A 27,984-nucleotide genomic window follows, 5' to 3' on the forward strand; every position below is an offset into this window, starting at 1 on the left:
CTAATAAATATCTAAATTCATCAATTCTCATGATGGGTACAGAGCTGATAAAAGTTTTGCTTGGCAGTGAGCACAGAGCATATTTTGTTCCAGAATTGTTCTCCTGTTGAGCCCTCAGAGAAGTCACTAACTCAACTGTGTATACTGTGAGATCTTATAGGCACTGACAGAGTTTATTGATTCCCTTCTAAAGAAGCCATCCGTCCAAAATCTCAAATATGTTTTTAAAAGAAATTAATTGATCATGAGTTGATCATGAGGTCATCCCTCAGTGGGTTTTGAGTGGCTTGCTCAGTTTATATTAAATGAATTTTTCAGAGGTTAAAAAAACCTCTTCCTAGAATTACTATTATATGATAAATGGTACAAGGAAATTTGCAACTGGCTTAGTCTTGGATGGGAAGGAAAGAGAAAAGAGTGCTACAGGAAATTCTTATTTATCCTGGCTTACAAAACAAAAGGGATAATGGAGGGAAAAAACCAATACTACTTAATCTAATCAAAAGCACAGCAAGGTGACACATGGAAACCCAAACATCTACAGAACTGGATGATTTTTGCAACACCCTACCCCTGCCCAAATCATACAGCTAATTAAACTGCATGATAGAGACTTAATGCAGTGCTTCTGTAAGAAAACGTGACCTATTAACGTGCATTTATGCGTTACAACACCAGGACATTGTCATCAGTCCTGACAGCCCTCTGTGACCTTCTTTCTTTTCCTTTTTGCTTCCTCCCTGACAAGGCTCTAATTCTTTTTATACTAACTGCCTGTTGGTATTCTTACAAATTTGTCTGCCCTGTTGGTTCATTACAACCTATGTGGCTTTCCACGTGCTAGACATCAATAAGGCATGCTTGATCAAACCTGTGGAGAACCCCAAAGGGCACTCTGTAGTTCCATGAACACTGATGTAGACTTTCATCTTTTACAATAATAATTTTTTAACTGATGTTGCTTTTGTTTTCTTAGCAATACACCTGGAACCTTTCTATACTGTTGTGATTTTGCTTCAGGAGCAGTGGAGCTGGTAAAGGTAATTCATATGCTCGCTTTAGAGTACCTTATAAGCCCGTAATTCAGGAGGCTGCCAGGAAGCCATCTTCATGAAAAAGAATGTGATGGCTTTGACAACTTTTAACTGAAGTTTTCAATATTCCAAAGAACAAAGTCTTACTGTATGCAGAGAGGAATGAATACCATCAGTGAGCTTGCTTCTCAGCTTGAGTAAGATACCAGACAGAATAGGCTTTTATATGAGATGTTTTACAATGCAGAATAATTGAAGAAAAAAAGTTTCTTGAGTCACAGTAAACGTATTAACTACTACTGTTCTCTCTGTGCCCCTTTTCATCTTTTTTCTGACAGTCACATTCGTCCTACAATTCAGCCTGGTGTTCTGCCTTTGTTCATGATGTGTGTGATGACGCTTTACCCTATCCTTTTCCAGATGAGATCCTGGATGTCATTCTCCTTGTCTTTGTGCTCTCTACTATTCATCCTGACAGGTAAATGAAGACTAATGGGCAAAGCAAATGGGTTAAAACTCTCTTTTCACTGGAGGTTTTCAAGAATAGCAAAAGAAGATGATGAATCTTTAATTTATTACTTAGTAAGCTACAATATGTGTAAAACAAGGTATTTTAAATGCTGTTTTCCATTTTCAGGCTTGAAGAGGAAAGCTTGTCAGGCTAATTCGTTAGTGAGTCTCTAGTCTCCATCAAAATACAAGGAGTATATTGTAACTAAACACAACCCTATTAGAAGTGAGGGATTCAAGAAAACTGCAAATTAAAAACCAGACTAGTCTTCTAGAAGGAAGTCATTTTTAGTGATCAAAACTAAACATTCATGACTTAACAGCTTACAATATGTTGATATAGACTTAGGTTGCTGATTTAGCCACATACAATGCTTACATGCAGGCCTTTTAAACCAAAATGCATCCAGAATTTTTTAACTTGTTAGGATTAAGAAAATTTGATCTAATTTTCACGTATAGTGTTATGTTGGGTACTGTTAGCCTTTGCTAATGCCTCTCTATGTCTAATGAACCAAATTTTATGACTGTTATGGTTGGCTGATTGTGAAAATCTCATTTTTTTGATGGGAAAAATGTATAGGAGGGCATAAGTTAAACTGCTTGACTCTTCCTTTAACTGGATTATATGAAGGGAAATACATGCTGTATGTGTGATAATACATTTACTACACTAAGAATGTCATTAAAATGGGCTTGGCAAACAGAACAGTATTTGCCTAAGTCTGAGAACTGTTTCTCTGCTTAAGTTACTAATGATTAGCTTTACAGAAACCCTTTCCCATATATGATACTGCTCCTTCTTGTTTGTTCAGAGATGAGCACAAGTTGTGCAAAGCCAGGGTCCAGATTCCAGAAACAATTCAAGCAGTAGACTTCAGATCTTTGTGACTGCCATGATGCTGCTACGAAGATATTGGAAAATAGTGTTTCATTCATTAAATCAATCACTTTGCCTGTAGAAGCAGTATTCTGCGTATTTCTGTGTGTCTTTTCCTATTAGTCTTTTCAGAATGTGTTTGAGTTTTTTTGTGGTTTGTTGGTTGTGTTTTTTCTCCCAGGGCTGACATGGATGCTTTTGTGTGCGTATGTGTGTATACACACATAAAAATTTCCGTGTAATTATCTGTATTGTGAGACCCACTTTCCAGAGCTGTGTTAGTCATTACTGCCATCTCATAGAATTAAAATGACTGCATAAAGGAAAATGTGATCCAGATTCATCTTGCTCAGTATACATTTTTTCTGGAAACTTTGAAAGTGAGAAATGAAAAAGAAAACCAAGGGAACTGTGATGCAGAACTTACATACTTGGGAAAGATGGAAAATTTATGTGAGAGGAACACATTTATATTCAGAAAATTGTTACTTAGTGATTTCTCTTCAGGCTGTTGTGCTTAGTTTTTGATAATTGCTACTCTTGTAGTAAATTTTTAACACACTTCAGTTCTGCTAGAAGGCACCTCTAAGATTTGGTTGCAGAATTGGAAGGTATTAAACTTTCTTCAAGCTATATAATTGATGTCTTCTAGTTCTGCTGGATGAGATTTCTCAAAGCACTTTCACTTTTTATGCATGTACATTTTTTCCTTTGTGCACAAAACTTAAGTTTACATAGGTGAAGTTTGTAATTCTGGGCACAACTACCCGTCTTGAAGTGTCTCTTATTATTAGGTGGTGCTGCCTTTTCTGTCTGTGGCAGCACACTTGGTTGCTTATGTTTGCAAATATCAACAGTATCCCATCTATTTTCTAAGGATGCAAGGGGTTGTAAATAGGTTGGCTAAGCTACTGAAACCTGGAGGAATGTTGTTATTTCGAGACTATGGAAGATATGATACAGCTCAACTTCGTTTTAAAAAAGGTAATTCCTGAGTGGCTTTGTAGTTCATTGTTCATTTTAACTTTTTGCAAAAAAAAAAGTGACATGTCCTTTTGCATTACTGTCCCAATTTCCTAGGTCATTGCTTGTCAGAAAATTTTTATGTACGAGGAGATGGAACCAGAGTGTATTTCTTTACCAAAGGTATGGAAAGTTATAGTTTCATAGAAAGGGTTAAATTTCTCTCAAGATTGAATTATAAAAGCTTATCTTTAAACAAAAATTTAAAGAAGGTTTTATTGGCTTTTTTAAATTCTCTGCTTTTAAAAAGACCAAAGCTAACTGTTGTAAGAAAATAATTTCCTTTATGTGTACACTTGTTGCATTTGGGGTCTTGCAAGATGGCTTAAAGACATCACTGGAAATTTCTCTTTATCTAAGTGTCCTGTGTCTAATGGTATGCTCAAATTTTGTTATTTAAATATGTACATGATTTCTCTCTTAAAATTGAGATAAACATGCTTGGAAGGAGAGTTTGTAGCAGTGCTTTGATGTTTTGTTATGCCGTGTTGGTGAATCTGAACTGTGAGGTTGCTCTTTATACAGGAGCTAAACTTCAGTTGCTGCTTATGTATACTATTCCTCATTGCCTGTCCACTCACTTGGTTCAGCTGGCAGACAGCTTAGACTGGTATACTGTGAAATTGTGAAAGTGAGCATCACAATACTTTCTTTTTCTTTTTCTTTTTACCCTCTGCAACCTCGACTGTAAGCAATAGAGATGGATCAGGATTTATCCCAGACTTAGTAATTTTAGAAGTGAGAAGAAGGATCTGAGACATATATAGGAAATCACTTGAATTTAAAGAGCCTTCTCAGTTTTTAAATATGTTTCATGCTTCCTTAAGACAAAGAAGCTTAACGTTTTCCAGTGATGACTGACAAGAAGGAACTAATTACATATATTTAATAGAAATGTATATGTGTGTGTATGCACGTATATATATATATATACACACACATATATATATACATGTATACACACACATATATATAAGGCATAAAAGTCTGGATTGTCATTTGGCAGGTGCAATAGCTTTATCTGGGTGTAATAGGTGAACAGTGACCAAATGGCATTTGTTTACTCAGCTCTGGCATATTGAACCCTCTGAAGAAAGAGTATCTATGGGTGCCATGAGTAATAACCACGTTTGGGCCTCAACATAAGAATTTTTACTGCAATGTAAATCAAGAGCTGTGAGAATGAATTTCTAATAAAAGACTTCTTAGAGGCAGTGTCTTTGATCTTTCATATTGCAAAACAGATTTAGTTCCATTTGGTTGAACTGAAGGTTGTTAATTGCTACATTCTACAAATTACCTTTTTTTTTTTTTAATTACAATAATTCTTCTTATGAAAAAATAGATGAGGTATGGAACATGTTCAACTTGGCTGGATTAACTGAAGTACAGAATTTAGTTGATCGGCGATTACAAGTAAACAGGAAGAAAAAAGTGAAAATGCAGCGAGTTTGGATACAAAGCAAGTTCCAGAAACCGTTGCTGTCTCTGCATAATCCTGAAGAAACAACCAAAAGGCACCCTTATAAATAATTGTACTCCAGAAATGTAGCACAGCAATGAACTCTAGAAATGGAAGCAAATTGGAGTTCGTATATTTCCAGTAAATGTTGTGTTAGCCACTGAAAAAGATAAATATATTGAACTGAAAATTAAAACCTTTCCCCTGACTTTCTTTTCTTTATAAATAAATATGTGTGAGAAAGATCTGGGGTGGTGGGGGGGAAGGCCATTTCTCACTTCTGCTTTATATGCAATAAAGGGATATTCATTAATCTTTTCATAATTGTGACCAGGCACTATTTTACTTTCTGAAATAGGAATAGTCAGTAAGTATATATCTCATTCATGTTGAAATTCACAATATGTAAAAAGTTTTAGACTGAAGCACAATTTTTTCAGAGATTTAGAGAAACAGAATATCTCTTCTCACTGTTACTACAAGCTGCACTGTGTTAATTTCTGAGTCATGTCTTTTTTAACCACTGTGTTTCTTCCAACTGTGTTTCCTCTTTCGAGGGAAATGCTTTGGTGCATAAATAATGAAGACAAAATCTCTTTCTGATTTGCATGTAAGTAATTATTCCACACTAACTGCATGTGACACGCACACGTATCATACTAGTCAGTGATTGGTGTCCTCCACTGTGACTGACTTGTGCTGTTGAAATGTCCACTTTTCATCTACATGCTCATGAGGAACATGCCAAATTCAGCTTTCTGTAACACCTTAGTGACACATATATTATATTCAAAGTGCGTAGGTTGTAAACTGAACATGTTTCATGTAGAAAAGAACTACCAGAATGCCAAAACAGTGCTGAAAAAAATAGTTAATATTTGTCTGGATAAATACAAACATTATTTTTATGATATGTTAGGTATGCTAGAGCGAGGAGCAAAAACAGTAGTCCAGAGTACATTTTATTGTTATTGTTATAGGGTAATGTAATCACACTAAAATGGTAATCTACCTGGCAGCTGAGATATTTTTGTCGTTTACAGATAGAAGTTGCTTTCTTAGGGATTGAATATTAGAAAGAAAACAAAATATTTTGTATTGACTGGGTGGAGAGACAGTAAAGGACAGGACTATGGTAGTACTTCAAATGCTTTTAAGAAGAAAACCAAAATGCAAACACTGTTTTCAAATGCAGAACATGATACTGAGGCTGTAGAGCTAGTAGTTAAAGATGCCACTTCTGCTACTTAAATGTAATTTTAAATCACTTAGCCACAAGGAGAGGACAAGAAACAGGTGAATGAATAAAATAAATCTCTTCTTTCAAAAAGGGTATGGAATGCATGTAACCTATAGCATGCAGCTTTGAGTGCCATTAATACAGTGACACTCTCAAAGTTTCTTCTTGCTTTTGTTTTAGTCTGAAGGGTAAACATGTCAGAGCTGACAACCATTGATATTTTTTTTTGCAAGTTGTTAGCTGCTAAGCTAAGTAGAACTGATTATCTTGTAGAAAAAAACCAATTATCTAAACATGGATATCAAGTAGCTTCATCATCTTAAACAGGATGAGAGACCTGCTTTATTTCCATAAACCCAGATCTGTTTCAAGAATAAGGTACAATAAAGGGAGTTGGAAGGTAGGATCTGATCCTGCATCTTTGGTATATTCTAAACTGCTATAAGACACTGATGAATTAAGAGACTCAGGAAGCTTTGGTTAGCAATGGCATTGTTGTAACCAGCAATAAAACTCTCGTGGTGTAAATCAAAGGTTAAAACACAGCTTAAGCCTTAAGTCTTAAAAGACTATAGTAGTCTTCATGGGAAATACAAATAAATATCTGTTTATATTTTAATTATGTTGCTACCCTGTTTAATAATTGTGATTTCTGAATATACAGAGCTCTTAGTATAATACAAATAGTTTTCACTTGTAGAATTTTCCGCGGCCGGTGATGGTGATAAGCTCCTGAGCATCATGCAGTCTTACTCATGTATGTGACATAGATTTTCCATGTGTAAGGGCTAATATAATGTTTGCTTTGGCACTCACAAGGATATGTTGATTCTGGGAAGGCTTTAATATGCTATGTTGTTAGTTTAACAAAAATGTGACATCAGAAGAAACCAAAATCTGAATTTTGAATGGCCTTAGGCGAAATTGTTTCTCTTCTACAGTTTGCAAAATAAGTATTGGCTGTCTCTTTGAGAATAATGGTGCCTGCTTTAGAAGTAATAAGATCAACTGCTATTTATAAATGTAGAATATCCGCTCTCTGAACAGTCGTAAGATTCATAAAAGGGGAGTGGAAATGGAAAAAGACATCATTCCCAATAAGAACTTCTGAATCTGAGTAAGACTTTCAGTATTTTGGTTTCATGACATTTCAGTTTTCAAAAAGCTTAATCAAGGACGTATTTTTAAAATATTTTCAAATTATCTGTATTAGTTGGGAAAACTACTATTACAGTATTGTCAAAAAAAAGAAAAGAGATGCAGAAAACTATATAGGAAGTGCAGTTTAAAATGTCTTATTGTTAATTAATTTCTGGAGGAGAAAAGACATTAGTTTATTGCAACCAAATGTGCCCAGTCTAGAAAAAGGCTTTAAGTTTCACTTTTGACATCTAAAGTTATTTCTTTACTCAGATACGTACCTAAAATTAACTTATAGAAGTACTCATTCTATAAAAACATTTTAATTTATAGTTGCAAATTTTCTCTAATTTTTTTTTTTTGTTCAGCATGACTTCCTAATGGCAATTAGAGAAAGGTAATCTTATTAGAATTGAGCTTTGGCTTCACTGGCTTTGGCTTGCTTTCTCAATAGTGTGTACTTTTTGCCCATCTCCACTGGTATTGTATTACATTTATATACATGGCCACTTGAGAAGGGTATTTATTGGTCTAGACCTTTCTTAGTTTTGAAGCAAGTATAAGACAGCTATAAAGAAAGCAACCAACCTTTTTGTACACTAATTTTGCAGTATCTAGTCAATAACAATTAGCTCATATAAAAGAAGATTGGGTTTTTTCCCAGCAAAACCAAGGCAAGTTCTTGTGCCATATCTACAAATCCACAAACTCTGAAAGACAACCAAAATGCAGGTCTGATGAGGAGACAGCAGAAACTCTAGCAACACTAGGGAAAAGTTTGTTGTCTTGGAAACTGCTCAGCTAATGTCCTGATTCTGCTGTTTAATAATGACTAAAAATTTATAACAACCCCAAAATTTGTATTAAACACCAGTGGATATCACTTAGCATAAATTTTGCTACTTCATTTTCATTTGTAGTGTGAACTTTATTCACTGTTCCGGTGTACTCTCTGATCTATTGACATACGGCTTATTTCCTTTTTCTTGTGCATAGTGGACATCTAAGCAGTTTTCACAGGAGCTGTATACACAAACATTTGCAGTAAAGTTTGCTGGCTGAGTTATTGCTAGGATTGAAGCAAGAGAGTTTTATTTCCTTCTGCTTTTTGTTTTTGTGTGAATACAATGAATTATAAAGATGCCAAATTCTACACAGTGGTGTTGGGTGCATTTTTTTAGTTATTTTAGATCAAATATCATAGGATCGTAGAACAGTTTGGGTTGTAAGGAACCTTGAAGATCCTGTAGTTCCAACCACCCTGCTGCAGGCACAGACACCTTCCACTAAACCAGGTTGCTCAAAGCCCCGTGCAACCCAGCCTTGAATGCGAGTATGCTGTCTGTGATAACAGACAGTTCATATATAAACTGTATCTTCTCCATAGAGTGTCTTCATAACGGGTGGTTGAACAACCTTGGAAATAAACCCTTTGTACATATTATAAAAATATTAAACATTGCTATTGTTAATAATACAGGTCACTTTGCCTTTCAGTGTGTGTAGACTTCTTTCCATGTTTGAAACAAGGATTGGACTTTGGGGTGACCATCCTTCACCCTTTGCTAGTACCAAGCAACTAAAAAAGGAGAATTGTCTGATTTGAAAGCAAGAGCCATACATGCAGGAAGGGAGGAAAATGAAGATGCGGCTCAAAGGCAAACAAGAGAAGGAGTGAGTGTTTCCTCTGGGAACTAGGATAAGAGGAAGCTTGGATCGACTCACCAGAAAGAACGAGGTGCAGAACGGAACAGGGAACTGAGGAACAGAAATCCATGGGCACCATATATGGAGAAGATGTGTAACAGGAGGCAGTGTGGCAGGGTGAGAACACTGGGCCTAGAAATGAGTGGGATGAAATGGTGGAGGCAAGAAGAAAAAGGGGCCTATCTGTCACAGAAATAGGGTGAAATCTGGGTAAACAAAGAAACTGGGTGTAAGGACTGGAGGTAGAACGATGTATCTTCAAAGTTTTTATTCTTCCAAGTGGTACTGTATTTTCACATCTTGGTGGAATATTACAGGTTTTATCTTTCATCCATATGTGCACAATCTATTTCAATTCATTAAAATGATGGAATGTTTCATTTGTTGTAGTTTGTGCTATACACTTGTTTGCAACAGTGCAGGCAAGTGTATGATACACCAGCTTTTGCTTTTTCCTTAGGGAACAATGTTTTTACCTTCTTTCAAGTAGAACCCCATAGTGACAGAAGCTGCATTCCTAACCTCCTGGGAAGCAAATACAAAAGAAAAACAGAAGTGTCTCCATCCTGATTGTGTTCAATCAAGGTAGAACAATTAAATTTACTCCATATGTTCTGATGTTGTCCCATTTAAATCAAGATCATATCTGCAGATTATCACATTGAAGTGCCTCCCCATATCAGTTTCTGTTATACTTGCATCTGTTCAACAGAACTTAAAACAGATTTGTATAAACTAGAAATAAAATTTAAGGGAATATAGCAGGATAGGCTTTATCTGGGATTACAACAATTCAGAGATGGAATCCATTTTATTATTTTAAAATACTCACTATTGCAGAGAAGCACTTACCCAAGAGGCAGAAAATTTAGCTTATTTGAGGTATAATGTAGGTCAAGAATACTAAAGCTAATAGCCATGTTCTGAAGCTTTGTATACGTAATGTTAGCCAAAGATCTCTTGTCAATCATGAAAAAGAATTTAGCAATGAGACAGTCTCATTTTCAGATGATGTTTTATTGATCAGGTTACTACAATTTTGAAGGGAACATGAAAGATTAAGAAAGCAAGTGAATTAGCTTAATAATGGCTAAAACCCATGGATGACATAAACAATTTCATAAATAATTAAATTAAGAATAATCTAGACATTCCTAGATTATTATTTCCTAGTGTATTGGTACTAAGTGAAATTTTAAGTTCATTAAAAAAACAGACTTAGTGTATGCTGCTAGTTATAAAAACAACCAAAATGTTAAAATCTGTAAGTATGATGTAAAAATAGAATGCTCTATAGCTACTGCATAAATCCAGTGTATAGTCTTCTCTGTAGTGTGTCCTGTTCAGCTAGGAAAAAAAAATGCAGTAAAAATAGATAGTGGAATTTTTCCATGTGTCTAGGAATTTTCATACGAAGACATGTTAGGGAAATGAATGATAGACAATGTGCAAATGGCGTATAATGTTACATTTTAGTATTTAGAAGGTCTAGTTTGTACCTTTACATTATACAAAAAGCAAGGTAAATTAGTCAAGTTGGCAGGCAACAAACCTACATTGATAAATGTATGCAACATGCCCTTAAAAACACAAGGAATCACAATGTTCATGAGGCTAAAAGACTGGTGAGTTACCAAAAATGAGTTGTATTAGATTTTTCCATTTTTATATGTGTGAAAGGGAAAATTTGCATATTTACTGTTAAAGATTTTAAAATACCTCCAGTTAAAAAACAAAACAAAACAAACACATCAAAACCAAACAACAATCCTAAAACCTTTCTCGTTACTTTTTGTGAGGTCCTAACATTGCTCAGCAGTAGTGCTGGAGAACAAGCCTGAATACAGAACAGGTCTAATAGACACAGTTATCAAATTAAGAAAAGATAGAGGGGAAAAAAGTTGGAAAAAAAGAGAATGTACTAATTAGTATGACATGTAGTCCTGTAGCAATCATAGAGCAGTTAGTATTTTATATAGAATGATGAATTCAGCTCAGTGCCTGAGAAAGGAAGAGAGATGTCAGTCTTACCACACTTCCCTGTCACTTACAATTGTAAACTGGCACGTGGACAAGTCAAAAGCCGAAGAATAAAAGTAATTGGTTTGCTAAAAGAGCACACAATTGATTAATTATGCTTGGGTGAGACTGGCTGTTTTGGAGGGTCTCATTGCAGAGACAACATTAATTTTTTCTTTTAGTGTCAGGCACACTCTAGCCTCCATTTCCTCTGAGATAACAAGTGCTCTTTAAATGGAGAAGCTGCATCTTTGAACTTGAATAAAAGGATTGTTGTGTAGTGTAGGATTTAGCAGATGGGGTTAGAGAATCTGAATTTACCACTAGTCTTTTATTCTACACTAGGAAAAGCTTTGCCATTTGTAATGGCTCTGTTTGCTACATTTGCTATTAAGCACAGTAGTCAGATGTTGTTCTGAGGAATTGGGCAGCTTAGCTTCCAATGACATTGATTACACTCAACAGTGAGAGTATGAGAACAAGTGGTGGGTGGAGAAGTGAAAAGGCAGTGTGAGGCATTTCAAGGAGGAGGTTTGCACTCCAGCACTTGCATGTGGGTGACAATCCCTCAGAGAAACAGTTTTTACTCTGAAGTGGAGCACAGTTGAATCTTCTGTGCTCACTTCAGGTTTAATCTTCATCCCCACAAACTACCAGTGCAGCCTGCAGTTAATTGTGCATTTACTTGAAAATAACAGTAGCAAGAAGATGCATCTTTAGAATGGAGCTGTGATTTCAGAGGGAGAGACCCTGGCATGTTAATCCCTGGCATAAATGGGTGTAATTCTCAATGACAATGCTAAGCCTGTTTACACATGGGCTGAGCTAAACCCAAAGATGGCACACAGTGCTGTTCAAAATCAATCATTTAATCCTTTTGAAATTTTTGTGATCTAACAACCAGAGATGTTTGTGTTAAGAAAAGATGGTGTGACAAAGCTGTAGTTGTCACTGACCGTGACTTTCTTTAAGATACAAATTATGACAAACAAACTCGTGATCTTATTTTAGATAAACATTTCATGTTTTTATTCAAGAGTGAACATTAGTGAATTGAATAAACCCTCAGTGATAGTTACCAAACTCTGAAATAAGGTCTAGTTTTTAAATTGAAAACAGTCCAAGCAATCTTATACAAAAAAAGAACAAAATTATCCTGGCAATAAGTCTACATTTTATTTTACTGAAGTTTATGAGGAATCAATATAACCAAAACCAACCTTGAGTTTAGTTTCTTTTTCTTTTGCATGTATATATTTTAATACAAATAAAAGCAGATGGAAAAGGAAACACATAATACACAGTCTACAAAGCATACAAGTATTATTATATCACTTAAGATATGTAACAAGCTTCTAAACCACACTCTTCTCTTCTTGCATCAGTTGGCTTGAGACAGAGTATCAGAAACAGTAAATATTTATTTTACTTTGAAACAATGTTAGTAAAAGGCCTTGGGGTTATTCTGAAAGAAAAAAAAATCTTTGAATCTTTGACCCAAATTTCCAACATAATTTATGTCACTGTAAGTCCAGAAGACTCTTGAACTCTGTAGAATGTCCTCAAGATATAGACTAGTTGCTCGCAATTGGAATCCAAATTAACTGGCACCTGTTCTGGTTTGGGCTGGGGTAGAGTTAATTTTCTTCACAGTGGCTGGTATGGTGGTATGTTTTAGATTTGTGCTGAAAATGATTTGATAATACAGAGCTGATGTGAGCAGTGCTTGCATCCTGTTAATGCCTGTTCTGCTTCTGTGCTGCCCCACCAGTGAGGAGGCTGGGGGTGCACAAGAAACTGGGAGAGGACACAGCCAGGACAGCTGACTCCAACTGACTAAAGGGATATTACAGACCATATGGTGTCATGCTCAGCATGTAAAACTGAGGGCAGAAGGAGAAAGGAGGACATTTGGAGGGATGGCATTTGTCTTCCCAAGTCACCCTGTTGTCCTGGAGAAGGCTAAACACTTGCCTGCCCTTGGGAAGTGGTGGATGAATGCCTTGTTTGGCTTTGCTTGCATGTGCAGTTTTTGCCTTACTTATTGAACTGTCTACCTCAGCCCCTGAGTTCTCTCGCTTTTACCCTCATGATCCTCTCTTCCTTCCCACCGGAGGGAAGTGAGCAAGTGGCTCTTTGGTGCTTAGTTACTGGCTGGGGTTGAACCAGGACAGTGCTTAATATTAATTGTAAAGATAAAAATGCAAACATAGAAGTACAAAAGTACTTTGTTCACTACTCTTACTTTGTTTAAGGGCTGAAATTTGGTTTGGGTTTAAGATGCTCACATACCTGTGTTTATATGTTTGTGTAGGATATTCAGAATTTTTTATCCTACAACATTCTGTAATGGGTAATAAGTATTATGAGTCTTAACGACCAACCAGATAAGTATGATAGATTAAAGTAAGTGATTTAAAATAAAGTCCTTAAGGCATGTTTGTATTTGTAATGTTTCTCTCTCAAATACTTGCAAAAGTTCCTGTGAAAAAGTATGCCTATTCTTAAAAGACCTTTGAAGTCCAAAATAACAAAGTGAAGATTGAAAAAAAAAAAACCAAGAGGGGAAAAAATGGCTTTTTAAATGCATTGTCAGAAAGTGAAAATGCATATTTATGTTTTCCTATGTTTTTAGCTTTCATAGAAATTGTGTTATTTCATTACCAAAAGACTTTACATAATGGTATGTGATTCTAAGGAAATACCAGTAAATCAATATAATTTAAACTTATATTATGCTTTGGGCTTCCACTTTTTTCCAATTGTTCGTTCTCCTTTTCCTAAACCAGTCCATCGGATTAAAAAAGGAAGCAAACATAATGGCACTCTTTGAAAGCAAAAAATTGTTGAAGGTAGTGCAGGCAAATATTAACTGTTTTTTCCAGTGGATTTTCCTTCCCTGTGTGAGATCAAGAATAGGGCAGTTATGTCTGATATGTTACCAGCAAATTTCTTAGTAGAGGTATCATTTGGATACTTCGTATCATTTGCACGTTCTTGTTTCCAGCTACCCTACTTTCTGATTTACGTTAATAAAGCTTTTGGAGATTCTCAAGTGGGGAGTGTAAGTAAGTAAGTATTGCTTACATATTACTTACATTATCTGAGTATTACTGGTTGTATTTGTAAAGTGAATAAATACAAATTTTAACATAAGTATGCATGTGTGACCATGTGTAATCATGTGAACAGTGACAGCTTCAGGCTTCTTGATTTTCATGCCCGGCTTGCTTGGTGAGATCAGCAATGAACGTGCAAACTTTCCCCGGGGTAGCCTAGAGCGACCTTTTTTATCTCTGATGGTGCTGCCAAGTGTTTCGGTATTCTCTGATTTAAAAACAAAACAAAACTAAACCACAATGAAACAGTTATTGCCAAATCTAAGCCTGAAGGGCTTAGATTATGTACATACATACGTATATACATATGTATATGTGTGTGTATGTATAAAAATCAAATGAGAGCATAGAGAACATCAGCAGGCTGGGAGGTAGAGAAATGGAAATTGGCTGGCATCCAATTAAAGAAAGGTCCAGGCATGAGAAAAAAGAAATTCTTTAAATAGACGTTTAACATAAGGTAAAAGAGAACAGCTGTTTGCTTCGAACTTTTTCCTAAAACAAATGGTTGTATGGGACAAGAAGTAAAAGAAAAGTTAATAAGGGTCTTTCTGTTCTTAGTCTGGAAAACTGTGTAAGCCAGACTTTCACGTTCAGACTTTCTAAGCACTTTTATGCAAGGGGCCTGCTGGGGATCCACATTCTTCTGCAGTCAGGATGGATGCTGAGTCATCAGGAAAGCTGGCCATTTGGTTTACGGTTTCTAAATATAGAGGTGAACATTTAAAGCCCTAATCTGGGAACAGTGGACATTTGTGTGCAGCTTTGGTGACATAAAGATTTCATTTGTAATAGGCTTGTATCAAAACCAAAGTTGTGCTTGTATTACATGTATTGCTGACAAACTGTAGCTCCTATGACAAAAACCAATTAATTAAAATTTAAAAAATTTTAAAAGAAAAATAGAAGAGTGATAAGTTTCAGTTTTTGCTAAACATCAGAACTCTGTCAGGATAGCTTGTGTATCTTTGCTCTATGCAGAAGAGGTAGAACAAGTAGACTTTGGGGGAGGGAGCATAAGAGCAACCTAAATTAAGGAAGGAAGCTCAGGTTAAGGTTAGAAGTGGTGAATTTTGACTCTTCAATTGGATTTTAGCTATTGTGTTCAGTGGGTATGGAATGTGAGTTTGTGGGAGTCTGACTGGAAATTGTCAGTTTGCTGAATAAATATTATCAGATATTTATACTAACATTACCTTTGCAGTGGTATAATATACCAACATTCAGTAGGTTGGTGGGATGGTTTTTTAATTTCTGATGAACTTCTGCACACTTGGTTTCTTGGTTTGTTTGTTTGGGAACTTTGCTACAATAGGACCTTTGATATTCAGTGCTTTGACAGAGAATCAGAATTTAAAGATGCATTTTTCACTGTCACTGTAGATGAATTTTTATAATCCAGTGTTGCATAGTAGGAGTTCCTTCTTAAAAAAAGCAAGGTTTTACATGGGTGATTCAGTGTTTTATTTTGACAGCATTTCTGTGCCTTCTGCATAGATCCTAGCTGAAGAAATGCTTGTTGAGTGCTTTGCCACCTGAAAATGTGGGGCAGGGAGGGAGAAATCCTGCCTGGTCAACAGTTGTGTCAGTTTGGCTAAACACGTGCGTTGCCGACAGTGGTGTCGTGGCTCTGCCAGGGCAGGCCCAGCCATTGCACCTGCTGGTGCCACCGAGGTGCCGTGACTCACCCCTGGTTCTCTCTGTATGGATCTGCTGCTGCAGAGCACGTGCAGCACAGGTGCCATCTCCCCACCCAGCTATCAGTGTCTTCCAGGACAGTGAGTCCTTCAATAAGCTGTGAGGTCCAAGAGGTATTGTTCTGGCATGCCAGGTGTGGCCCAGGGGCGCCAGTGCCTGGCTCTGCTTTGAGTGAAGAAAGTGCTTCATTGTTTAGATTGCTTACAGTGCAAGCAGGCAAAACTCTTGGTAACTGAATTAAGGAAAGAATATCTAGTAAGTGGATGGCAGCAGAGGAAAGACTGTTTTGAGGAAAAATAGGTTTTTTTCTTGAAATTTTGTGTCAAATTTTCATCCTGAGTATGTACAGTGTATTTTAGGAGCTATTTTTGTAGCTGAAATAGCTGGAAACAGAAGTCTTAATAGGGTGCAAAAAACGTGTAGCTGTGTTAAGCGACAAAGCTCTAGCCATCACATCCAACATGCAGTGCTTTTGTACAGTGGCAGTTCATGTGCAGCTGATTCATCAGTCAAAAAAAAAAAGTCATTACCTTACTATAAGATGTGAGCTTCAAAATGAGACTCTGCCCTCATTTTCTGTGAAAACTTTAAACATGCAAAGTTTGAGGTTTTAGAAGTTAGCAGCCATGCGTGAGTTATAGAACCACAAGTTAGCAACTCATGTTAAATTTTGAAAAGACTGGGTTTTATTTGCTTCTAGCTCAAAATTAATTTTATCTGTTTCCTTTCAACTGGTGTAAGACTAAGACAGATGATTTTACAATAAAATGGAGTTTCTTGACAGTATTACAACAGCATGATGAGAAGAATCTTTTTCTGATTAAACTAGGGTGGAGGACTGTTCTGACACTTGTCTTAAAAGGTCTGACCTTGGCCACAGACATCTTGTCTGTTGCTCTCATGGAGTTTCTCAGCAGCATGTAGGTGGAGTCAAGGTCTCTGGGCTCCAGAAGACAAAAGCTTAATACGTGACCTCCAAGTGTATTTCTGCTGCCTGCGATAGATATAAAAAAAGCAAGAAAGTCACGGTTTATTCCACTAGGAGAAAAATCAGTAAATGTTTATTATCAGTAAATGAAAGTCCATTTTATCAGGACTTTCTAGCACGTTCTCTGGAGAGGACTGAATCCTTCTTTCAATTGTGGATGGTATGCTGAAGGTATTCATTTGGAACTTTATTACCAGTCTTTATTATAATTCTCTTTATTTTGGGTGCTATCTTTGCACAGAATCAAAACTAGAATGTGTCTCTTCTTCTTAATTGAATTTCTTACTGTTATTTGTCTATTTTCTACCTACAACATTAAAAACACTAGTTATGTCATGCATGCTACCATTTAATATATAATGGATGAGACCTTGGTACACTTAAAAAAATACAGAATACAGCTGAGACAGAAATATTGAATTATTGACTGTGTAAAATATAGCCACAATTTCAGCTTAAACTCTTAACATTGTGTGACCAGTTGTTGTGTCTCATTTGAATCTTATGTGAAAAGAAACATGGAAAATGCAAAACATTTTCTGTATCCACAAAACTGCTAGTGCTTCTTTCTCCAGTGGAAGTGACTCCCCTCTATCTTTAACAGTGAGCTAAACCCGATAAGGTAGCAGTAGTTCCCAGTAGTATCATTCAGTTTTTGTTTTCTTGTGGAAATCAGTGCCATTTTCAATCAGTCTTTTTTTTTCATATGAAGGCCCTGAAGTGTCACTCATCCCTTTTAATTCTGACAGTGCTGCTATATGAGTTGTGGTGAAATTAAATTTCCATAGTAAAGACAAATTTTGTGTATAACGTATACTTGCAGATTTCTCTAATGAATGTGCAATGCCATAAAGGGCCCACAGCAGCTTCCTAGTCAGTGGCTATTATTATGGAGCATTTCATTTGTGCACAAATATAGTCTTTCTTGTCTATATATGTCTCTATATGTCTCTAATATGACTAGTATAATATAACATTTTCTTTCATGTGATTCCTAAGACCATGCCTCAAAATTGGTATAACAAATATTGTTCTGACCCATAGGAACCAAGAAAAAAATTGGCCACAGGCTTCACAAAAGACAAGATCTCATCATAAAGAAATTTCATCGTTAGATCTAGAGCTACTGTGCATAGCTGTTCAGGTAGATCTGTTGACCCTTGGATGAGTGTAGTATCAAGAGTCGTTAGGCTGCATTTTCTGGGACCTTCTTGATATTTGTGATTTTACTCTTCTATATAGGAAAACATAGAATCTTTTGGCAAAATGAAAAGGAAAGAAAAAATGTTGCAGCTTGATTATATCTGTACGTTGCTGTATTGTTAGACTTGGTTTTTAAATTAGTTTTTAAGTTCTTCTCAGAAGTGCTTTAGTAAAATATTAATGTTGGTGTTGAGCAGTCACAGGACAGAAGCAGTCCAGAGTCTGTATCTGCTTCATACAGAAAAGGCCTGTAATAGAATCAGCAGAATGCCTTAATACAAAGAAGTTTGAAAAGGAAACTAAGCTGTTCTGTATTCTCATTTATTAGACAGGGAGAGGGAACTGAAGAGTAACCTTTAAGGAACTCAAATTGCACCTGAATAATTTGCATTTAGAAAGGATGTTCCTTTTGTGTTCAATTGGTTTATCGAATCCATGTTAGATTCCTGTAAATGCTACACAGCTTTGCATCTCCAGTATTTTGCCTAAATGAAAGACTAACCTTTGGAACCTGGCTTGGCTATATTACATTTATGTTTAGTCTAATAGAGGTGATGAAAGTCATTGAACTGAATGGTGCACATTCCCTTGGTCCTTTAGAAGGAGCTTTAACAATAATCTCACTTGGACGTTCAGAGTGACAGGAATTAACATCATTCCTATACACTGGAACATGCTTCTGCTTGAAACAGCCTTCTCAAATGCATGTTGCTACAATGGCAGAGTGTGGAGCAGAAGAAAGAAAAGCCGAATATACTTTTCATTCCCAAGAGAAATTAAAAAGAAGGCAAGTGCTTTGAGTAGTGAGCAAGTGTGCCTTCATTTTGATTCTACTGACCTGCCATAAAGAAATGAAACAATGCTCATTTTAGTGAAAAAACCCCACTTTGAAAATGAGTGTCTTAAGGAGCTATGGGTTTGGTGTGAATGTAGACTGAGCTCATTTTGTTCCTTCAGTGTACAGTATATGTTGACAGTAAATTCTTCCTGCAGATAGTGGTCATGAGAAGTTTTGCCTTGGGGGTTACACAAAAAACTGTATTAGAAGTATATGAGAAATCTTGCTGTGTATGTGGGACCTCTATGTAAGACACCTATTTCAGTCCCTTTCTGTTTCAGCTTTTTCGTGAGATCTCTCAGGTATCTTGTACAGAATCTTTATGGGCAAGGTAGTATTTAACAAGGTGCTTGAGACCTATAATGTTTTGGGATTTGTTTGTGATTTTTATGCAAAAACAAAATCGTAATGAAATCAGACATTAATCTAGTTTGTGAATTACACTGAGAAGTGCTTTGTGGAAAAATACCCAAATCACTAACAGAGATTGGGGATTTAATATTCTACATTAATATACCCAGAACTAGACACATCAGATTGTAAGTAGCATTTTTGAATTTATTCATAGCAATAACTACTTTTTTGTATTAAGGGAGGGTGATAGTTTGGTTCTGATCCTGAAAAACAGGAAAAAGCTAATGTCTTTGTGAACTCACACTGTCACATCAGCAAAAAAGGCATGGCTACAATCCTCGAATTTAGTACAGCTGCTTAACTGTAATTGGTTATGAAGTTGTGTAAGAAATTGTCCCATCCTGGTGAATAATCACCTCATCTCATTCATTGTTAGTTCATGGTTGGGTTAGAGCGAGGGTGATATAATAACACACAAAGCAGTAACTTTGGTACCTAAGACTTGCAGCTACCACAAAATGATGCTGTGTATTCTCAAAGGTGGAAGATACAGCCCATCTGACTTCTGTTCTTTGCTCTACCTATTCAAAGAGTAATAAATTGATATCAGTATTCTGCTCTATTTTCTCTAGGCACTCCAAGAGTGAGATTTGGAGTATTTAAGGGATCTACTAAAGTTCAGAAATGAAACACAGGCTATCTAGAACAATGGATCTTTCCACAGTAATAGCAAAGCTTGACCATGTGAGAACAGAATTTTCTTTGGAAACAGTTCAGCTCTGTCTCAGAAACTACAGATAGGAAATGTAAGTACCCATGTTTGTGTGCATGTGTGTGTAAAACAAAATAAAAATTCCAAAACAAAGCAAGTTGACTTGCTCCTTCCCAGCTCCACATAGACAGAATTGTAGAACTGCAGAGACAACAATTGTTCTTTAGGCAGGCTTTATGCATGCCTGAAGTGTGGTCAGGAAACAAAATAGAAATACATAAAAAAATAGAATGGAAAAAATAAACTAATGGTAAGAAATGTCTTGCTGCTGTTCTGTTTGTCTTTCTATATAGTGTAAATAAATGAGTATGTGCAGTTGACCATGAATTATCCTTTACCCTTGAGGGTCTAAAAACTTAATTTGGAACAAGTTTGACAGGGTATTTCACAACTTCTTTGGATTTTTTTTTTTTTTACTTTCCAATAACTTGGCATGTGAATTTATGAGTGTACTGTGGTACTATCATCAAAAAGAAGATCAAAATAGTGACTAGAATAAGTGAAAAGGAGATAGAACTGGCACAAAATCTGTATGGAACAAAGAAGTTACATTTATTATTCAAAGTACAACTCCCATTGGGAACTTGTATAGGTATCATATAAGTCATGATGGAATAGGTCCTCTAACGAAGGACCATTATTATGAGAAGCAGGTAGTCTCCATTTAAAATAAAAAGCTAGGCACAATTATACTGGTTGTTAGCATGCAAGCAGCTAAAAGAGCCCTGTGTGTTATTAGGCACTAACCCTTACTACGTGAAATGGAATTGTCTGACGGGAAAATTGGGTAGGACTTTCTGTGGAAAAAAATGCAAATTGTGGATCGAGTTATCTGTAGGAGTCTTATGACTGATATTAATGGTTTAAGGTTAAGTTTTGTTGGCAATGAAACAAATATTTTGGCTGTTCCTGAGGTCTGTGAGCTTTATTAAGTGCATGAATTACAAGTAATCTGATAGCATACTATGTTCTCTTTGCTTCCCTAGGATCCTTGAACCTGTCTCATCTGAGACAGGCATTGCTTTCACTGTTGTTTCTATGACAGCTGAATGTGAATGGTGAATGTATCTTTGGAAGGCAGAAGGTGAGGTGCATTGGCTTTTAGTGGTCAAGTCTGATAGACATACTTTTTTATGTGTTGGTATTGAGTTTTATATAAGATTTTGCAAAAGTGAAAATAAGTTTTCCCTAGGGAGAAAGATAAGAAATAAAGGATTAGGATATCTCTCCATACAATAACTCCTACTGTGAAATTCTAGCCCTATTTGTAATGCTAGGTTAATAGATGGAATTGATGATCTTAAAAAGGTCTATGATTCTAATAAGAGCTTTGCTACTGACTTCAGGATGATCACAGTTTTACTCCTAAGGTGCAGTTGTGCTTTCCTAGGAAAGCTAAAGTATAAAATACAGCTTCTGCCAGCACACCATCAATGCAATAGGAAGGGAAGAGGATAACATTGAATTACATCCATAGCCAATAATAGCTGCTGTGAGCACCCTGATGATCAGTGTATTAATGTTAGTCATCAGCTTTTTGGGTTTGTATAAGATTATTTTCTTCAAATCTGAATGAAGTAGACTCAAGATGAATTTGAGTTCTTTATGGAACTGTAGTTAGTAATTTTTTTTAAACTCTTTAAAGAATGTCAGATGTGGTAAAGCTTCTTAGATTTTTATTAATAAAGCACACCATTTATAACTAACTAAGTTTTGAAGCCCTCCAAGGCACTGTTTAATTTTTCAGCTCTCTTTTTTTGGTTCTATCTAGTTCTGTATTAGCTTCCTGTCATCAGGTCTTGCCTTTTGTAAAGCAGACATTCTCATGCACACATTTCTGGGACGTATTGTGCACATCATGAAAGAAGGAAAATGACTCTTGATTGGGATCCCAGTCTTCACTGACCCACTGCTCAGTGGGTATTAGATAGTGTGCTTGGCTATCAGCAACATTGCAGAGGGTCTTTGGCCAGTACATTGCCTACAGCTCATGGATTGAAGACTGTTCCTTCATATATTTCAGGCAGAGCTAACATACTCTTTTTGATAGGGCTGTTTTGATGTCAGCTAAGAAAATAACTCTTTGATGTGTTTGCATGAGAATGAATCCTGTAGATAAAATTATATTGCATAATAGTTTCCTGCAGCTCCCCAGATACTTATTAGAGTATTCGGAAATTTAATTCAGCCTCTCCCTAAGAATTGAGGTCTCCACTTTGTACTTCTGATTGCTTCTCTCAGCTCAATTAATGACATGGAAGCACTTGTTCTTTCTCTGAATAGTGTCTGGGTGCCTCCTGCCAGAGCAATGGAGATCACCTTCTGCTGAGCTTATAGATATATGCAGGAATAGAGCCATAATGGGTGCTTCAGTGCACTGTGTAATATCCTCTTCCAAATTAAGGAGGCTCTGAGACCAGTCAGTTTCTCCCTGCCCATATTTGATTGCACACTTAAAATCAGCTGACTCTCAGATCAAGTGGTGCCTTGTAGCTTTAAGCTCAGCGGTGGCTGTTGTCTGTGTTAGGGAATTTTTCTGTCACTATAAAAGGCAAAACAAGACTAAAGATACTAAAGATGGCCCTGGAATTTTTTTGCAATGATGCTCCCTGAGAAACTTGAAATTTCTTGATTGCAAATAGGAAAACTCTTGAAGTTTCCTACTTGGTAGTACATGGTAGAGAGAACTTGAGAAGGGAAGAAAAGGGTTTAATTGAATACCTTCCAAAAATAAAGTGAAAAAAATTATGTATATCAAATCAGAAGGCAATAGAATAGTAGGGTGAGGTGACAAAGTCCTCTTACAATCTGATAGTACTCAAGACTGGGCAAAGTTCTGCATTGTGGTATTAGATGTCAACATCCTGAGATATTCAGCTTGGCACAGTGAGACCACTTCATTGCCTCATTTCATGCTAGTGTGTTTCAGGCTATGTGCTGAATATTTCCAGTACTTGGCTTTTTATACTATGTGCAATAGATTAAATTTTCCTATTTTGACAGGGAATATCTTTAGCAGGATGCCTTGAAATGCCTTAGGGATTCAAGCTGTCCCTTAATCAATGCTGCAGAAGATGCAGTTTTGATTTTTTTCCTCTAATATATGAACTATGACACTAGATTCATCCTGGCATACATCTGCCAGAGCAGACTGAAGGCATTCAGTGAGAGACACTTCATGACCAGCATAGGGCCAACAAATAGGAGGCAATCTAAAAAAGGGGAATTGAAATATAATATAGATGGAAAATATAAGATATCTCAAAATAAGATCATAATGGAGGACATAAATTGCACATCTATGCAGACAGCAACAGGACATCCTCAAAATATCCTACAGTATCTGCATACTGATACTGACTTTTACAAATATGCAACAGATATGGATTGTTTCTGAAAAGAACAGCTATGGGTCAAGATGTAACATAACAGAGAAAACAACTCTGCGAATATAAATATTTATTATTAGTGGAGAGAAACTGCTTCCTACTAAAATTGGCAAGAATGATGAATCCAACCCTCTTAGTATTTATTGGAGAATTAGAAGGCTAATGAGGTGCAGCGAAAAACCCTTTTCTGCCTTCTAGAAAAATCAGCAAAGCTAACACTGTCAGACTATAATGAAGAATACTCCAGCATATTGAGAGCTACTGGGCTGCAGATCCACCACTAAAAATCTCCAGTGCCTGATACTGAACCAAAAAGAGAAAAATACAAAATGAAAATTCCTACATTACCTGAAGGACATGCAGAATTCTTTTCTATCTGTATTTTTTATGATTGTTAATACTTGTGTGAAACACTGCTGAACTGCCATAGAGGAAATTACAAGCAAGAGATGACTGTGTCTAGTTTGATCTTTGAGTTTCTTTGATTAGATGCAGATAAGAGTCAATGTCATCTCTACATATTGTGGCATGTTTAACATCTGCTGTTCCTTTCTGGGTTGGTTTGCAGTTTGAGTCCTTAACTTCTGACCTCTTCTTTTTCTTTGATTTAGCCACTGATTACACCCCAGAAGATGTGATTCATTTGAACTACAAAATCTCTGCTTGTTGTGGTACTAATAAGCATTGTGCCTACTGAAAGCTGTAGCAGAAGAGAAAGGGAGGAGGCCTAACATGCCTGACACTGTCTTTTGTCTGTGTTGCAGCAAGGGGAGAAGGAAAGATGTATAGGAATAGTTTTATCATCATGCATACATATACACACACATAAGCATTTTTATTTGTTTATCTAATCTCCTGGATGCTTTTTCAATGCCTGCTTTAACCCTTTGTTCTTGAAGTAAGCAAGGAAAAACTATATGAGAGGCATTTAATTTTTTTCTTTCTTGAGAGCAGTTAGTGTCCCTTGTGTTGAGAAGAAAACAGTACCATGTGGAAAACTAAATTTCAATTAACACATCAAAGGGCACTTTGTGGTGTTTTGCCTATAACTAAGGCTTAACTGAGTTGCAGGACTCTGGGAATTTTGTGTTTTCCTATATGCTCACTTACTGCATTCTTAGCTCTCCTACTTTTCTAGTCTTCCTCTGCTTCTCCAAATGGGACTAATGAAAGCAGTATAATCTTGTTGAATATGGTTCTTGCTGAGGAATTAGATGAACAGCTGCTGGGAACAGTCTGGGAATACAATTTGGTGAAAAAAAAGAGATGAGGTACAAACAAATTCCCTTATGATGCCATTTATTCTATATGCAGTATTATACCAGAGGGTGGAAAAATGGGAAGGCCTAAAATTCAATTTCAATTTGAGCTGGTTTAAAAAGAAGCAATTCTACATACATTGCAGCCACAAAAGCATATATTTATAGGCACAGGCTTTCACTTTGTAGGTAGAAACTGCACAGCTGGTTGTGTACATCTGGTTTTTTGCATGCATAAGAACTTACTTTTACAGGCACAACTATTGTACTTTCTTCTCAGTATTTCCCAAACAGTTATGCTAATTCCTACATTATCTAGTTCATATCTCTTCTTCGTGCTTTAAACAAGGTTGGGAAGGGTAAGAAAACCCTACATTTTGGCATGCAAGACAATCAGAAATCCAATCCAGAAAATGAAAAAGTCATTGGTATGTGTCAGTGTTCCTGCAATATCCTCCCACTCACATTTTTTTATTGTAAAAATCCAGCATGCAATTGTTGGTTAGGACTGGAAATTAAAGCTAATCTCCTCAGTAGCCTTATGCATGTCATACACCAATTGAAGCAATGACATTTTGCTTTCTCGTCTTGCTACTTCAGTGAATTACTTCTCGGGTCCTTTACACCTAGCACTGTCTGGGAAACACACACAGAATTAAACACGCCTGTCTACGGAAATGGGAGAGCCAAACACAAGAATTACGTTGATCTTGGATAAATTATCATTTAGTGTAGTTCTAATAATTCACACTATTTTGTAAAGTTTGGTGGGGATCTTGGTGATATAGAACATGCTGTGGCCTTTGGCCACACATCCCATATTTTGAACCAGATTTCCACCAACTTGTTTCCTTTCATCCCACTGATGGCCAGTAGCCAGTAGTAGGAGTTGGATTCTTTTCTTGATTGGTGGGTTAGAACACATGGAAACCCTCTTATGCTGTGTATGTTTTGTAAACTACAAGCTTGGACTGAAAACAGCCATTTTAGAGTTCTAGGAAAGTAATTTTAAATAAATACTTCAAAATATTATTCTGGAACTGAATTTTTTCCAATTTGTTTTTAAATTGGAAGAGGCCTTCTTGGTAGTGATGAAGAAAGAAATATGTATTTTTTAAAAATAACTCTTAAAAATCATCTAAAAGTTTAACAGTCATGAAGACTTCATCATAAATTACATTTTGGTTTCTTTAAGAGGGATTGCATTAGCTCTCAGAATGGAAGTGTCACCAGATCAACTGTAACTATAGCTTGACACTTTGTGCTTCTGTACATGTGCACAGCTTGATATTATCTAAGTACCGGTAACAGTGATACCTAAGGCTGCCCTGGATAAACACAAGTTTCTGATGACAGCATCTTAAGTACAGGAGAAAAGCTCTTGTGCAGTTTACATTTATGATACCATCATATCCCTGAGGTGCTGACAGAGCTTCATTCACAGTTTTTCGGTGAGTTGTTTTTCTGTATTTCATGTATCACTTCTCTTTCTTGGTGAAAATCATTGATATTTCTTCTCTTTAATAAAGCCAGATTAAAATTAAGAATGAACATCAAAATACCTTTTACTAACCTCGTTATTTTAAAAGAATTCAAAATCCCAATTTGACTTCTTAATGGTTGTAAAATGTATGTTTTGGACAATAGAACTGTATTTTAAGAAATAAACTAATAAATAAAGAATATTTTTGACACATTTATGTTTAAAAATTGCTAAAGTTAGTTTATTTTTTTCATTTTCATAGTTATTTTTTATTTTATGTGGAGGTTTGTTTTATTTTACTGAGGCCTTGGTTCACCACAACAGTTGTATTGCCTAATCTATAGCAACCAAGTTAAATGAAACAGGTTCTCCAGTACTGAAATCATTACAGGGAAAAAAAAAGGAGGTCCAGTCCATCCCTGTTGTGGCAGGAAATGGGTAAATAGGTCATCCCTGACAGATGTTTGTATAGGCTGCTGTTAAAAAATACAAATGAAGGGGATTCCACAACCTCTTAAACCTATGCCATCTAATCTAGACTTTAAATTGAAAGGATTTTTTTGTTGTTTCATTTTTTATATGTACTATGCTGCATAATTGTTATAATTCAGGTGGATACAAAGATCTGTTGACCATGACTTTCTGTATGCTACCTTTTAAAATACACATTTTCCCTCCGGTCTTCTTTTTCTGAGGAAGCCAAGCCCCATTCCTTCAATCTTTCTTTGTAAGTCATATTTTCAAAATTTACCATTCTTGTTGGTTTCATTTCAACTCCATCCAAATTGCTGAAATCGTTTTCTTAGGGTGCATTGCCCAAAATTGCACAGAATGCTCCAGCTGAGGCCTCAGCAGCACTGAAGACTGCAAAATAATTAGATCCTGCATCTCACATACTGCACACTCCTAGTACATTCTGGAATGCAAAATGCCTTTCTGCAACATCATCATGTTGTTGACTAATATTTAGTTTGAAATCCACTTGAACCTTCCTATCCTTCTATCATCATCAGGTTATATTAATATACTCTGTTTTATTTTTGTCATGGGTAGTACCTAATTTCTCTCTGTCTAGTATGAGCTTGTTGCAGTTATACTGTTTCTCACATTAGCTAAATATTTTGGATTCTGATCTGCTTTCCTATGTATTTGCAACCCTCTTCCAGATTTTTTTGCAAATTTTACAAGTTTAGTCCCTGTTTTATTATCCAAGCTGTTCAATGAAAAATTGAATAGAATAGGATGGATGAGAAATCCCTGAAGGATGTTACTGCAGTGCCATCCTACTCTGTCAGGAAACTGTTGATAAATAGTGTTTGAGAGAAATACTTAACGACTTGTGTGTCAACTGTTACTTGAATTTGTCTACACCATTTTTTTTGTTGCAGGCAAAATTAATGAGGACCCAACTAAAAGCTTTGTTAAAGTACAGATATCACATTTACTGCTTCCTTCTTATTCAATAGGCCTGCTGCCCTTTCTAGGAAGGAAATTGGAGAGGTTTGACACAATAATGATTCTAAGATTACATTTTAAAATCTTACTACTTAACTGTTTTCTGTCATACTGTTATCTTCGTGCCTATACACTAACTGCCTAATAACCTAGGATAGTATCCCTCAGAGATGGATAAAGTTATTTATGAAAGTTAGGTCAATTGAACTTTATTTCCTAAGACAGGCAACATTTTCATCCTTTCTAGTCTTCTAGGACCTCCCTTGCACTTAATGAATTCTCAAAAACCCCAAACCAAAACAAAATCCCACCACAACCTCCCTTCCCCCTGCATCGTCATGCAGAGATTATTTTATCTTTTAAGTGCTCTGGGGTAATTTTTAGCAGATTTTCCTATGGGAACACAGTTTA

At 36.2% G+C, this 27,984-nt stretch overlaps 1 protein-coding gene and 1 long non-coding RNA gene across 7 annotated transcripts in view; both read left to right on the forward strand.

Moving 5' to 3' along the window:
- Positions 1-5,385, forward strand: part of METTL8 (methyltransferase like 8) — an 84,536-nt gene extending 79,151 nt beyond the window's left edge. For 5 of the 6 annotated variants that reach the window (XM_017835684.1, XM_017835702.1, XM_017835693.1 and 2 more), the window contains 5 exons: positions 977-1,040; positions 1,373-1,512; positions 3,302-3,408; positions 3,505-3,570; positions 4,793-5,385. In XM_017835684.1, coding sequence (XP_017691173.1) covers positions 977-1,040; positions 1,373-1,512; positions 3,302-3,408; positions 3,505-3,570; positions 4,793-4,980 — 565 coding nt within the window. In that variant the 3' untranslated portion in view covers positions 4,981-5,385. Of the gene's footprint in view, positions 1-976; positions 1,041-1,372; positions 1,513-2,359; positions 2,913-3,301; positions 3,409-3,504; positions 3,571-4,792 lie in introns of those variants that run through there. The other variant, XM_017835720.1, reaches the window with a different exon arrangement.
- Positions 5,386-20,006: 14,621 nt separating this feature from the next.
- On the forward strand, positions 20,007-27,857 carry LOC108507618. The gene is made up of 3 exons (XR_001878203.1): positions 20,007-20,021; positions 20,974-21,071; positions 23,988-27,857. It is a non-coding gene; the product is annotated as an uncharacterized LOC108507618 (long non-coding RNA).
- The last annotated feature ends 127 nt before the right edge of the window (positions 27,858-27,984 follow it).

This window comes from Lepidothrix coronata, unplaced genomic scaffold (genome assembly GCF_001604755.1).
Source record: "Lepidothrix coronata isolate B3197 unplaced genomic scaffold, Lepidothrix_coronata-1.0 Scaffold7, whole genome shotgun sequence".
Classification (NCBI taxonomy): Eukaryota; Metazoa; Chordata; class Aves; order Passeriformes; family Pipridae; genus Lepidothrix; species Lepidothrix coronata.